The sequence below is a fragment of the Hipposideros armiger genome, unplaced genomic scaffold (assembly GCF_001890085.2).
Source record: "Hipposideros armiger isolate ML-2016 unplaced genomic scaffold, ASM189008v1 scaffold_104, whole genome shotgun sequence".
In the NCBI taxonomy this organism is placed as follows: Eukaryota; Metazoa; Chordata; class Mammalia; order Chiroptera; family Hipposideridae; genus Hipposideros; species Hipposideros armiger.
Window position 1 is genome coordinate 2,715,036 of NW_017731454.1, and position 14,993 is coordinate 2,730,028.

Consider the following 14,993-nt stretch of genomic DNA (forward strand, 5'->3'; position numbering starts at 1 on the left):
ATATATCACCTAGAGTTCATGCACTTTGGGTTTGCTGCCATGATTGGGGGAATTTTTTGTTTTTCTCCCTTGGGGATGGGGTGTGAGTGTATTTTATATGTGAAGAAGAGTGATCCAAATATTGATGAAAAGTAGGACAAGACAGACTATGTTGCTTATTATCCTGGCTCAACTATAGCTGATTCTCCTCATTTTTACAAGACAGAATTTTCTAGTCTCCTTATGGTTCAACGAGACCATGTGACTATTTCTGGCCAATGAGACGTGAGAGAAATGACACTGGTCACTTCTGGGTCACAGCATTTTATTGCTGGTGCAAGAATCTCCAGGTTTTACTTTTTCCCACCTCTGTGATGCTGGAAGAATGCCTCGAGATGGGGCCTTAAGTAATGAGGATAGTCTCCTCCCAACCTACATTGGACATTCAATGTGAATAAGAATTAAAGTTTTATTTTGTTAGGCCTCTGAGATTTGGGAGGTAGTTTGTTATGACAGGTAACGTAGCCTGCTTTGACTGATAAATCTACACACAAGAAGGACTTGTAATTCCACATATCTATTATCTTTCTTGACATATAATGACAATGTCTTTTCACACATTAAGCAGAGCTATCTCATATTGGACACACAATTTAAGTCCTCCTAACTTAAAATACAATGTGTTTAATACAATGTGGTAAATTTTCAAAGGCAACTTTCCTCCTGTAAAATCTCTAAAACTATGAAAATAAGCAGAAAAGCCAATGCTTGGTTTCTGAGATCCAGCCAGATCACACATGGGTGGAGTAGTGCAAAGAGGAAAAGTGTAATTTTCTAAGATAAGTAATGTTTATCAAAAACCATTGTGAAAATTTAAAATTGAGTGAAATTATACATTTTACTGCCTGAAGAAGGCTCCCAAAAGACACAAAACTAATTGTTTCAAACCTTGTCCTAGGGCCGGCTGGGTGGCTCAGTTGGTTAAGAGCATGAGCTCTAAACAACAGGGTCACTGGTTCGATTCCCACATGGGCCAGTGATGCCATGCCCGAGCTGAGCTGCCACTGAGCTGCCAAGAGGTGGCAGGATGGCTCAGCTGGTGAGAGTACGTGTTCCTAACAAGGTTGCTGGTTTGACTCCTGCATGAGATGGTGGGCTACACCCACCCGCAACTAAGATTGAACTCCGCACCTTGAGCTGAGCAGCCACGAGCTGCCAACGGGTGACCGGATGGCGACTGGACTTGGAGCTGAGCTAGCTGCGCCCACCACAACTAAGACTGAAGGACAACTTGGCTGTTTTCCTTCCCCAATTCCCCAACACTGTTCCCTCTCCCCTATTCCCCAATAAAATCTTAAAAAACAAAAAACCTTATCCTAAATATTAAGAAAAAAATTCTTTCTGATTGGCAGTCTGCCCAGACTATAAATGACACCCGCTGTTCCAGTGAGATTGAACCAGTCAATATTAAATAAGGTTCTTTACATTTATCTTCTTATATTTTGGGGAGCTTGAAATAATCTTACTATTTCCAAAGAACAAATGACAGAATAAGAGATTTTTTTTCTAAAACAATGACTATGAAGATTTATTATAAATGCCCAGTTTTTAGGCATAGTCTCTCATTCCAAAGAGAAACGTGAGAGTAATGAGTACTTCTGATGGTAGCATAACAAATTTAAAACCTAAAAATAAAATATTAGAAGGAAAATGAAGTGTTTTTTATTTGTTTTTAGCTTTTCCATTCCTTTATTTTAGATGGCAAACATTAGACAGGTTTAGGTTTAGAATCTTTTCTAAAAGTATTTCACTTCTGCCGGCATTTTAATCTAATTTAATTCTGCTGTTGGCTCTTCATAAAACATACCATATTAGGATAGAAGCGTCCAAATGTTCCTTACGAAAGAGAATTTTACCTTCCCTACATAGAAACCTTGAATTTTACCATTTAAAGTCTCTGCAAGTTAAAACAGTGGGATGCTAATAAACCGGGTATCTCCAACTAAATTTTTAGCTCCTCAAGGGCAGGTACTGTGTTTTCATTATACCTTCAGGCATCCCCTAGCATCTAGCATGATGAGTGATGAGCCAGTAGCTTTGCATGTACTTCTCTTTTTTCCCCAAGGTTTTCAATCCCTTAAACTGGTTCTTTCTGTTACAAATATAAAAGAAAGAAAATTCTGGTCTTTACAAGTTCTATTCAGAGAGGGATGTCTTGGAAGGAATAGGGGACATTTGGCATCCTGGGTGAAGGACAATTCAAGAAAAAAACAACTATACTTGGCTCTGAGAAATACCTTTGGAGCTGTGGAGTGAAATACTATGGAAAGTGAGAAATGGTTGTTCTTGAAGTACCTTGAAAATCCAGTCAATTCTACAGAAATCACAAACTGCTGAAAGTAACATTTCTTTGGAAAAATGTTGCATCAAGTCTGCATATTGGTGGATCTGGGACCAAAACAGAATTGGCCCACATGACTATGACAGAATAAGACAACATGGCAGGGGGACAACTGTATCACTTACATTTGATTTCAACAGAAATGGCACCAATACACATAATTTATGAACAAAACTGTTTTTAATACAGTGTACTTATTGCATTTGTAAATATGTAGCACACTTGGAAATGAAGAATTCAAAACAACGAAAATATATTTTGTCTCTAAGACTATATGGACACTAAAGAATTAAAGTTTTCATTTTTTAAGGAAAAAAAGTATTCACTTTTGTCAAACACTGATAGTGATTTGGGCTCAGAAGCTCTCATTTTCATGTGATTCCATGAGCCTATTCTTGAAAGTATGCTGTGCAAGGTTGACTGAGAGAACATTTGACCACATCTACTTCTCCACCTCCATTCTTCTCCCGTTGAAAGTAAATGCCAACTAAATCCTCTACAATTTCTTCATCCATTTTCTCAAGGTCTTCCAGTCCAGTCAGAAGCACCGTCCTCTTAGATATTCCTGAAAATACCTAAGAAGGAAAGTAAAAAAATAGAAAATTATCTGAGAGCTTTGAATTGCAAAACATTACATTTATAATAAGCTCTGCTTACTATTTTGGAGTTATCTCTCTTTGGCGAGACAAGGAGCCTCAGGAAGATTTTTCAAGCCAGAAAATATCAGAGTGAGATCTGAGTTTCAGAAAGACAACGCTGGTGGCATTATGGCAAAAGAGGAAAGGAAGGCAACTCTACAGATAGACCAGTTAGAGAGGTAGTCAGAGGTGAAAAGTGACAAGCTTGAGTGACCAGATGAATGCTCAAGGTGAAGCAAAATGAAGAGTTAAGCAAGAGTTCTAGCTTTCAGGTTGGTGTGCTAGGTAGATAGTGGTAACACTTAATACCTGAGTAGGAGCAGAAAAGGAAGCAGGTTTGGGGTAAAGATAATGAGTTCAGAGAAAATGAGCAAAAAAAATATTTTTCATGTCCTATGATAGCAGATGCACGAGAGAAATGTAGCTATGTACAAAAATAAAGATTGTGCCATATCTAAGTAGTTTTAGTTTTAAAAAGTATATGATAAATTAAATATAGTACAGTTCTGCATTAAAATACTATTTTAAAAGACCAACTCATTCTGCACCAAGCAGATATAAAGAAATTATTTTGATATCCCTCACTACTAAGATTCAAACAGTAACAGACTCACAACTTTTTTCTTTATTTTTTTGTGGGATGGGGTCAAGTAGCAAATTCCCAAAATGAAAGAGATGACTTTACCTGAAACTTTTTCACGTGTGTGTCAATGTATGGAGAAACAACAACTCTATGGCAGTTTTGATTTATATAAAGAGGATAGTCTTTCTTTTTTAAAATCTTGTCAGCAACTAGAAGTAAATTAAAAAAATATATTGTATTTATATCATAAACATTTTTAACCAAGGTTAAAACTTCCTTCAAGCAGAACAATATCATAATAAACAGTAAACTGAGTGATTTTTAAGAAATTCTGCAATTCACTTAAAGACTTCACAGTACATAATTTTAAAAAATATAAGGCTAACAATAAGGTTTAAATAGAGCCTTCTCTCTTGAACTATCCACTGTAGTCAATCAAAGCACAGAGGGCTGCAATGTCCTCAGATACACCTACCTTGAGCTACATAAAATGCAATAACCATTGGCAAAAAGTAACCCACCCATCCAAACAAGATTATTTCCCATTTTCTCAAGAAGTATAAAGGAAAACTATGATTAGAATGGTGTGTGTGTGTGTGTGTGTGTGTGTGTGTGTGTATTATACATATTACTATATGAATACACAAATATATAGTAAATTACTATATTACTATAGTGTATGTGTTTACATATGTGTGAGTGTTAGTTACCCTGTAATGAACACATGATATTCTGTAAACTGATATAATGCTGTTATCTAATCAAAGGGGTGGGGGGAGTGTTGGATATCATCTAGAAAAATTGAAGGCAAATAATAAAAATTCATCTATTTTCTCCAAAACAAAGAATTATCAGATTTATCTTTAGCAGCATTTTTCTCCTGGGGGGGGGGACGAAGGGAATGTATCAAGATAGCATAAAATTTAATAGCCACAGTTCTTAAGAATAGCCCATCACTTTGGTTTTTTCTCCACTCCCCATTCCACCTTGTATCCACAGTATGGTATGGTGGTTAAGAGTACAGGTCCTTGGGCCGGCCGAGTGGCGCGCTGGTTAAGAGCTGGCTTGGGACGCCAGAGGGCCCTGGTTCGGATCCCACATATGAGGGCCAGTGACACTGCCCTCCACAGCTAAGATGCTGAACAACAGCTCAACCTGGAGCTGGGCTGCCATGAGTTGTCAGCGACAGCATAGGCTGCAGCCCCTGCTTCAGTGGGTTGCCATGGGCTACTGTGTGTAGCCAGCAACCAGCATGAGCAGCCAGTAGTCACAGTGAGCTGCTGTCCAGAAGCCGGCCACTGATCTGCCTCGCCTGGGAAGAGCACAATGATGGTGCCAACTTGGGCCAGTGAAGCAACGTCCTCCACAACTAAACTGAAGAACAAAAGGACAGCAACTTGTCTGTTCTCCTTCCCCCAATTCCCCAGCACTGTTCCTATCCCCCAATTCCCCAATAAAATCTTTCAAAAAACATAAAGAGTACAGGTCCTTGCTGGCAAGGATATGGAGAAATTAAAACCTGGTACACTGCTGGGAGGAATGTAAAATGGTGCAGCCACAGTGGAAACCAGTGAGGCAGTTCCTCAAATCAATAAGCTCAGGATTACCATCTGATCCAGCAATTCCAGGTGGATCTAACAATAACTAACTATATAGTAGGAGAAAGGGAAGATTAAGGAAATCTCTCAATTTTTACTAAATTAATGCTCCTCTATATTATTTCAATTTTCTTTAAAAAGCAAGGATTACTTTGTCATTGAAAAAGCTAATCAATGTTTTTTAACTGTACAGTTAGATTTATATGTGCAAGCCCAGGAGAAGCCCGAAGCGCTAGAGCAAGAGGTTTTTATATTGCGCATCACTTGAACATATTAACAGAAGCAGCTGTAGAACCTTCTATTTTTAATCATAAGAAAAGTAAACCTCCCTCAGATGATTTGGTAAAAGTCCAGTTGTACCTATAAAGGAAACACGTGTCTAGCTGTCCTTTCCGTTCACCCCTTGTCTTTCCTGGAATCAATTCCTTCCACCTAAGAGACCCTTGTCAGTCCTAATAGGTGACATGGGAGAAACAATATTATAAACATATTTGCGTTTCTCTCCACACACCCACTGTGTGATCTTGGGTAAGTTACTCACCCTCCCTAGGCCTCAGTATCCTCATCAATAACATGAGTATAACCCCTACCTCCAGTGCTGTGCTGCACATCAGAGGAGAGAAATGTATAGGACACCTGGCTCCATACCTGGCACTTGATGAGGATGCACTAAGATTTACATGCTCAATACTTGTAATATTATCATTCTCAGTAGCATTCATGAAAATCGCTTTCAGGACGCTACCATTTTATATGGTTTTAAAAAAAAATAATCCCCTATTATCATGTTGCCTAATAAATTCCAGATAAAAGAAGGAGAAAAGGAATCCTTTCAAAAACAGCACAACATAATTTAAATGTCAGGGTATTTTTTAACGTTCTAAATGGGTGAATACCTCCAGTTTCCACAAAGGTGATGACAGCAGTTCCGGCTTGCTTATCATACTCCACGCATTCCACTTCTCCACCTCCGTTTCGGGACTTAGAAAAGCTCAGTTCTAGCTTGTCTCTCATCTGATTTTCAGGGAGTTCATCAGGAATTTCAGTAACATTGACCTTTATTTTAGACACTTCTACGTGAACCTGGGAAATTGTGTCACATTCAGAAATATGGATGAAAAAAGAGTCCATTTTTAACAGAATTCTGAAAAGCTTTAACTGTCACATTACCTGGAATCTAACTCCTGGCTTCAACGGAACCGGCTTGGCTGTGACCTCCACAAATACGTCCTGTATCTGCACATGATGAATCCCTTTTCTGATCACATTTTGCGCAACTAAAAAATAATGTGGGAAGTGTTAATTTCCAATACTTCAGTACGTTTTCACCTTTTCGGTTTAAGAACAAATTATCCTGAACATCTTCAGTTTGCTTTAGGTTTAAAGGGTCTGATTTTTAAACTATTCTTAGGATTTCCCAAGGATAATGGTTTTGCCATCAAAGGAGGGTAGATTCATGTCAAAATACATCAGCAAAAATCACAATGTAGAAATTCTCATCAAGTTCTAGAATCATCTCTTAAGAGATAAGCCTGAGAATTCCTCAGAAATTCATGTATTATTTCAGCCAAACATCCCTCCTTTGCACTGATGACAGAATTACCAGAGAACTTCCTTAGACCATTAAAGCACAGCCAGAAACTTCTTCCATGTTGAGTAAGCTGGAAAAACTTGTGGGGCATTGTCATTCTGATAATCTTGCTTATCATTCGTCACTCCTTAATATATTACAAGCACCATAGAAACAAACAATTACTTTTGTCTCTGTCTTTCCCAAGAATTACATAAAGACCACATATTTGTAGGCTTGACTATCTAAGTGTCTTTTTTTTTATGTGCCATATTTAATGAGGAACTCTACATTCACTAAAATGCTTTTGATATCATTCATTAAACAGTTGAAAGCCTTGCTATACTGATCACAAAACAATCACATCTAATTTACCATGCAAATGGGAGAGGCTCAGTAATATAATTATGCAAAAAATCATTAGAACTACAAACAGCAACTGTATGTGAGTTTAAAATTTGAGTGGGTGAGTTTATTTTTAATTGTGTGACATGAGTGTTTATAACATTTCAGTTGTTACTATTTGGAGCTGTTTGTCACAAAGATAAGAGATTCCCACTCCTGGTCTGATACACTGTATACGTGTTTGTGACCGTCAGCCAGCACACCACAGCTGGAGGAAGCAGCAGAGCCAGAAGGCGGGGCATTGTCAGGTGGGAATTCCCACTCACTGTACTACGGCATGGCTCTACAACTTGAATTATGACTCTTTGTTTGTTAATGACGACAGAAAATGTCAGTGAAGTAATATTTAGATGATATCCTTTCCCTCCCACTCCCCACACCCCAGCCTCCAACATCTGGTGACCTGATGCAGCTGAGAGGAACCACTTGTATTTCAACTTCTGTGATGTTGCCAAAAGCCAGATCATTTAATTGTATAAACACAAAGTTGTCCCAGGAGAGCAGGACCTCAGAGCCATGCCTAGGTGAAAGCAGCTGTTTCTCAAAAGGATCCTATTCCCAGCATTCCCAGGTAATCCCTGTGCAGGCTCCCTGTTTCCCAAATCCTCACTTCGGTCTTTCAGGTATATCCCAGTATCCACTGCCAACTACCAACATGGCTCTTGGTATCCTCCTCCACCCTCAGCCACAGGGGTGGACCCAGGGTGAACAAACAGTATGTGTATATACTGACCTGCTAGAAGGCTTTTTAAAAATTATTATTGAGGTAAAATTGACATACACATTATAGTAGTTTCCGGTGTTCAACATTATAATTCGATACCTGAATATACTGTAATCACCGTAAGTCTAGTTACCATCTGCCACCATATGACGTTACAAAAACATGTGTCTGAGATGAAAACTTTTAAGGTTTACTGTCTTGGCAACTTTCAAATACAATTTTTCAAATGCAACACAATGTTTCTGACTAGAGTCACCTGCTATACATGACATCCCCAGGACTGATTTATATCTGGAAGTGTGTGCCTCTTCACCCCCTTGAATCCCTTTCTTTTTGGACACTTCTTTTCAGGCTATAGTGATGGACCAGACATCAGGAGACAAGAGCTATAATAACAGAGTCTCAGCATCTGAGCACTGGAAGGCCTTCTGAAGACCATCTGGTCCCGCCCCATAACTTGACATACGGTGGCCTGCTTAGAGGAATGTTGGTCGAGTAGAAAGTACATGGGTACTCAGGATTTGGCTCTCAGCTCTACAATTTGTTAACTGCATAGACCTTGAGCAAGTTCTTTATCTTCTTTAAGCTTCTGTTTCCTTATCTGGAAAATTCCTAACATGTAGCAATAATGACAGCTAACATCTAGTGTTTATTATGTGTCAGACAATGTGCTAAGTATTTTATCAACATTTCTCATTTAATATGCAAATTAAATGTAATACCCATGAGGTAGGTACAACCACAAAGCCTGTCATAAAAATCTGAGATTTATAAAGTACCCAACCTAAATCATACTTCTAGAAAGGAGCAAAGCTGGCACCCAAAGCCAGATTCTCCTCACTAAAGCGCCACCAGCTCTGAACAAAGTCCAATACCATGGCAGACTTAGCAAACATCAGGTTCCATCCCAAATCTCAGATTCTGGGGCTCTTTCCATTGACTGGTTGTGTGCCCATAGGTAAATCACTTAAACACCTGAGAATCTGTTTTCTTGGCTATAAAATATAAATAGTAACTTTCCTATCTTATTGCTTTCATAGAATCACGTGAGTATAAAATGAGATGATGTTTGTGAAAACTCCGTGAGAACTGTGTACAGCTCTATGTTCTTCAAACAGTATTACTAGTATTATTATTAGAGGTAGCAGGTAGACTAGAAAGATGCAGGTATTGGACAGCGCAATACCTGGATTGGAGTCTCAGGGCTATTGCGTTCTGAATGAGTGATCACAGTCAAGTTACCTCATGTCTTAGAGTCAGTTTTATCATCTATGAAATGGGGATTATCATACCTGCCTCAGTGTTTCAATATAAAGATTAGATGAAATAATATGTGGAAAAATTACAAAGCGAAGCCAAATATCTATGAAAGCTTTTTGAAAGTCCAAGTGCTTTCCTAAGGTAACTTGGTCATATTGTTGAACATCAGTCATACCTTCTTCTTCTTCAAAGGTGATAAGCGCTTCTCCTTTTTGTAGTTTGTAAGGAACTTGGGAGCTCACTTGAAATGAACAGCAGATATTTAACAACTGGCTGTAATTCTCAGGATTCTCTAAAGATGTAAATTTCAACCTTGTTTCGGGAATATCCTCTTTAATCTAATTCAAACAGAAATGTTTGATTAAAATTAAGACAAGAAATAACTTCAGTTCTTTCAGTGATAAAGCAATCATCCAATAATTCACTTACCACTGACTTCAAAACCCCACAGAATACCAAGTGTGGTCTTATTTAAGAACTTTAGTAATTGCTTCTGCCCAGGTAAGTACTCGGTAATATAATAAGATGCTGAGGATTTAATACTATTTCACAGATGAAATTGTAAGTATATAATCTCTCACTTTTTCTAATCAATGTTTAAAAAGGTCATATTTGATGATGTTCAATTCTAAAACCTAACAATGTTCCTGTAGATAAGTACCCTTTAAATAACTGTGCCAACAATAGGCTAGCTCACAAGGAAATCATTAGACAGAATGTTTGCTCTTACTGCAAAGACTATGGCATGAAATCAGGAGTACACTACAGTTATTTTGATAGCAAACCCAGATAAATTCATCCAAAAAAAAGACTCCTCAATTATATGACTGCAAATTTATCAAATTTAAATTCCCCCTTCCCCAACACCTGCCCATCAACTTTTTAACCATTACCACAACTTAGGTTTATAAAAATGGAAAGGGACACTATCAACAAGCTTTGTAATGTGGAGGATAAAGTTAAGTAGTTAACACTTAGCTGCTTACAATCACTGGGACCACCAGACCTATACAACTACACAGAAAAGCACAAATGAGTCTGGAGTTTCCATTTCTATTTCACATGGTTATTGACATGCTGAAATAAAAGGTCTTATCACAAAGAGATCAGAAATATTCAGTCATTTGATGGAATCTTATATTCATATATATCTTTACATGTAACTGCAGCAGAATTTCTGATTACCATAATTCCGATTTCAAAGCAATCTGTAATGTCTGAGAAAAAGCAACGTGTTTCCCAATAATGTGGAGATATCCTGTACACAGGCGCACCTTGTTTTATCGTGCTTCATTTTATTGCACTTCACAGATATTGGGTATTTTACACGTTGAAGACCCTCCGCCAGCAAAAAGGTTACAATTTGCTGACAACTCAGATGATGGTTAACACTGTTAGTGATAATGTTTTAATTAAGATATTATTGTTTCTTTACATATAATATAATTGCACTTAAGAGATCACAGTACAGTATAAACATAATTTTTATATGCACTGGGAAACCAAAAAATTTGAGTGGCTCACTTGTATTGCAATATTCGCTTTATTGTAGTGGTCTGGAATGGAACCAGCAATATCTCTGCACCTAGAGAGAAGTCAAGAGCTTTTGGAGTGAGTGCAATGCCTGATTCTAGTCCTGAGCACACTGTGGCAGAGAACAATTCGCTTGTGCTCTCCTGACCACGGCTAGAGTCTTCTATAAAGTGGATCAACTGAGCTGGCTGGTTTCTCAAGGCCCTTTGAGATGTAAGACTAAATAAATAATTCTGGCTCCAGTCTGAAAAGTAACCAGGATCTTAATAGAGTCATCTCTAAGTCTCAACATGAGAAGCCTCACTTCCTGACATTGAATACCTTATCCCCCATTTCAGAAACAAAAAGTGACGCTTTAAGCATTTAAATCATGTAAGTAAACTTAATTTTTTTAACAATATGAGTTGTTATGAAGAAAAAGGGGTGAATATTATGTCTAATTCAAATACAGAAAAACCTGTAGGCAAAAATAATGAAGATAATATATATTCAATTTTTTTTTTAGCTGAAACACATTTAAATTACTATAGCACCTTGGATGAGGAGAACAAAAAAGAACTTAGTGAGAAGAACAAGAATGTGGTCCAAAAATGATTGATAAAGACCTTTTTGTTTTTGTAAATTTTATTAACGTATACATAAATGTAAAAAAGTGCATCATAGGTGTACATCAAGATGAAATTCTACAAAGTGATCACACACGTGTGATCAGCACCCAGATCAACACTCCAGAAGCCTCTTGGGTTCTCTTCTATTATAGTTACTTCCTGCCCCCAAGGGTAATCACCTTTCTAACTTTAATGCCCTGCTTTTGTGCTCTATTTAAATGGAAGCATACGGATGCCCTCTTTTATCTCTTTTGGCTCAATACTGTGTTTATGAAATTTATCCATATTATTGCATATAGTCGTAGTCTGTTCATTCTCATTGCATGTAGTATTTCATTGTGTGAATACACCTCAATTTATTAATTCACTCTACTACAGACAGACAGTGGGTTGTTTTCACTTTGGGGCTCTTACAAACAGTTGTGCGGTGGATGATCATAATGTTTTAAAAGTGAATTTTATATAATGAAATCATTTTTTCTGAAAAATTCTGTCATTAAAAATGTGATATATACAACAAGTAAAGGGGTTACCTGAGAGGTTCTGGTGGCCTCTTGTAACTCAGCTTCAAGCTTTTGGATCTCCTCCTTTAATTCAGTGTTTTCCTTTGCCATTTCACCAATTAAGGCCTAAAAAATATATATATCGAATAGCACCAAAAATTTAAACAGCCCCGACCTCATTTTTCTAAATGAATTAAAGAAGCTAAATTTCTCTTGCCCAGAACAAGGCTAAGAAAGACATTAGACAGCCTCAAAATAAATATGATCACATGAACAATAAATTTGTTGAATGTTTTATATCATCTCCTACCACTCCCAAGTATTATTATCTCCATTATACAAACAAGGAAACCACCTTTCACATAGATCAAAGTCACAGAAATTTTTATAGTCGAGCAAGGATTGACATCCAGATCTGAACCTAAGTTCAGTGCTCTATCAACTCCTTTCCTAGCTGTGTGTGACTACAATATGAGTATGACTTTTAAATTGCACATATGTTGCTCTGGGGCAATTTAAAAAATTTGCTGTGATTTCCATAGTAGAGCTGCCTTGACACGCCAGACATGGTCTTGGGTAAAGGGTTTAACCTACCTGAGCTTCCCTTCCCTCTTGGGTCTGATCAGATAATTGTTAACTAAGCTCTTAACTTCTAGGTGCAAATCAAAGAAATGAGGGAGTGAAAAAGCAGCTAATGTTGTAAGCTTTGTAAAACAAAGTAGTAATATGATTCTTCTTGTAAGGCTTGAATGATGGAAGTAAAAAAAAAAATTGGAAACCTTAATATCCTCCCAAATTCAAAGTAATGTTGGATAAAGACATAAAAAACACGCTTCACTGCAAAACTAATAGATATAAATTAATTTTAATAAGACCCAGTAATTTTTCCCTTTTACCTGACATTGTTCATCTTTCTTAGTTTCATCACCATGCCAATCTGCCTTAAAAACTTGTTTTTTGCTGTCTTCATCAGCTGCCATGATTCCCTAATTATCACAAAATTTTTAATATTTTAAAAATAGCATATACACACAAACTCAATAAGCAAAAATAACAACCTTTACCCTTTTACAGAGGACACATCTCTTTTTTGCTACATCATCTTTCCTATCATCATTCTTTATTATCATGTGGCTTATATTCAAACCAAGTCTATAATTCAATAACTTTATACCTATGAATATATAAAAGGGTTCTAAAAATCCTTTGCTTTTCAACACAATAGAAAATAATGGGTATTAACATCCCATTGTAGTTAACATCTCAATCATGTTATGACATTCCCTTTTAAGACAACTACTTTGGTCTTCTAGCCTTTTCTAGGACTGAGACAGGAAAAGTACAAGACCAAGCATCTTTTGGTGCCAGAAAGTAAGGAAGTGTTCAAAGAATAATGAGGCCATGTCAGAAGGACAAAGGATCCAGCTTGAGGAGGTTATCACTGGCCAAAATATGGGAATAAATTCATTGTAAGAGTAAATACTGACAGTAATGATTCAATCCACTGAGTAAAATAACTGACATAAATAAATAAATTGAAATTTTGGTGAGGAAAGGACCATTTAGTTAGTTTCAAAATACTTCCCCACAAAATACTTATTAATTTCAAAGGGGAAAAGAGTAACTTTAAAGTGGAGAAGCCAAGCAGACGCCATTATAATGAAATAATCAAAGTAAATAATGAGATAAATCATGTGCCATCTGATAGGCTGCACTGAGAACACAGCATGACTTCTATGATATTCCTGCCAAAGATGCATAATCTGAATCTAAGCATGAAGAAACATTACACAAACTGGCCTGTTCTCTTGAAAAGTGTCAACTTCATAAAAGCCAAGGAAAGACTGAGAAACTGTTCCGGACAGAAGGAGACTAGACATCACAACTAAATGCAATGCATTATTCTGAACTGGGTTCTTTTGTTAAACAGGATATGATTGGGACAACTGGCAAAATTTGAATTGAATCCAAGAATTAGATGGCAGTAATGTATCAATATTAAATCCCTAATTTTGAACAGTTTTTTATAAGAATTATATACTCAACAATTCCAAGGCAATGGGTCATGAAGTTGGAAACTTATTCTCAAGTAATACGGGGGGGGGGAAAAAGTCGTTTGTATTGTACTTGCAACTTTTCTGTAAGTTTTAGGTGGTTTCAAAATAAAAAGATATATATCTTATCCATAGCTCCCTAATCCACCAACAACTGTAGAATCCTTATGATGGCATTCACCATTCATCCAAGGTTTTACACAGTCTAACCCCACTTACATTTCCAGTATTTAGACAATTCCTGGATTAAGTCCCTTAACCACACCGAACCCTCAAAGGGTCGCTCTTTTGCCTCGTGCCCCTCAAAATGTCACATTCTTCTTCTCCTCCTTTCTTAATTGCCACCTAATGAAATCCTAGTGTTCTTCAAGGTTCATCCCAAATTTCCCAAGTTCTTGAAGCCTTTTCTGATTCCACCAAAGGACGTTACTTCTCCCTCTTTAATCTCCCCAAAAGGAGTTTTAATTATTTGTGCATCTGTGTCATTTTCCATGACTATATGGTCACGACCTTGAGAGCAGATACCATGTCCACTCCTCCTTGTACCCACTCAGAGCATAATACAGGTTTACACGCTGAAAACACTCAAAATCTATAGAATTGTGCAGCATCTTGGCTCAGGTATTTGTTCTGCTCAGGACATCCCTGGCAGATGAAATTCTCTTATTACATTTCCAGAAAGCATAAACTGCAACATTATTTGTTTTAGAAGTCAATATTCTTAAAAGCTTGTAATAAGGGCTCTTAATATATTTAATTCATATAAATATCCCCCAAACTTCTTACGGCATATTTAATATCTGAATACTTTCCCTATTTGTATGAGTGGGATGTACACTAATAGCCTTCCTTCTAGGCAATCAGATGGATGGCCCCCTTAACCTCCCTGAAGGTCTAATTATGTCAGTAATTTTGTACCCAAAGCGGTACATTGTTTTGCATGGAAATCTGTTGTTTTATATTGTAGGCCTTAATTCTTAGGAATTACGCACTTAAATCTGTCCAAACAAGAGTCTAGTAGGCATCCCAGGCATGATAAAGTTTGAAACACAAAATCATAAATTATAATATAATAAATAATTATAAAAACTAGGGGTTACCGCTTCTGGCAGTGAAAATTAACCCTGAGCCACACTC

General features: G+C 37.2%; 1 protein-coding gene across 1 annotated transcript in view; it reads right to left on the minus strand.

Moving 5' to 3' along the window:
* Positions 1 to 2,539: 2,539 nt before the first annotated feature.
* Positions 2,540 to 14,993, minus strand: part of NMI (N-myc and STAT interactor) — a 20,876-nt gene continuing 8,422 nt past the window's right edge. Inside the window, exons 2-8 of the mRNA XM_019646501.1 lie at positions 12,699 to 12,788; positions 11,833 to 11,928; positions 9,334 to 9,496; positions 6,370 to 6,476; positions 6,096 to 6,282; positions 3,704 to 3,810; positions 2,540 to 2,955 (exon numbers count right to left, since the gene is read on the minus strand). Coding sequence (XP_019502046.1) covers positions 2,770 to 2,955; positions 3,704 to 3,810; positions 6,096 to 6,282; positions 6,370 to 6,476; positions 9,334 to 9,496; positions 11,833 to 11,928; positions 12,699 to 12,782 — 930 coding nt within the window. The 5' untranslated portion in view covers positions 12,783 to 12,788 and the 3' untranslated portion in view covers positions 2,540 to 2,769. The remainder of the gene's footprint in view (positions 2,956 to 3,703; positions 3,811 to 6,095; positions 6,283 to 6,369; positions 6,477 to 9,333; positions 9,497 to 11,832; positions 11,929 to 12,698; positions 12,789 to 14,993) is intronic.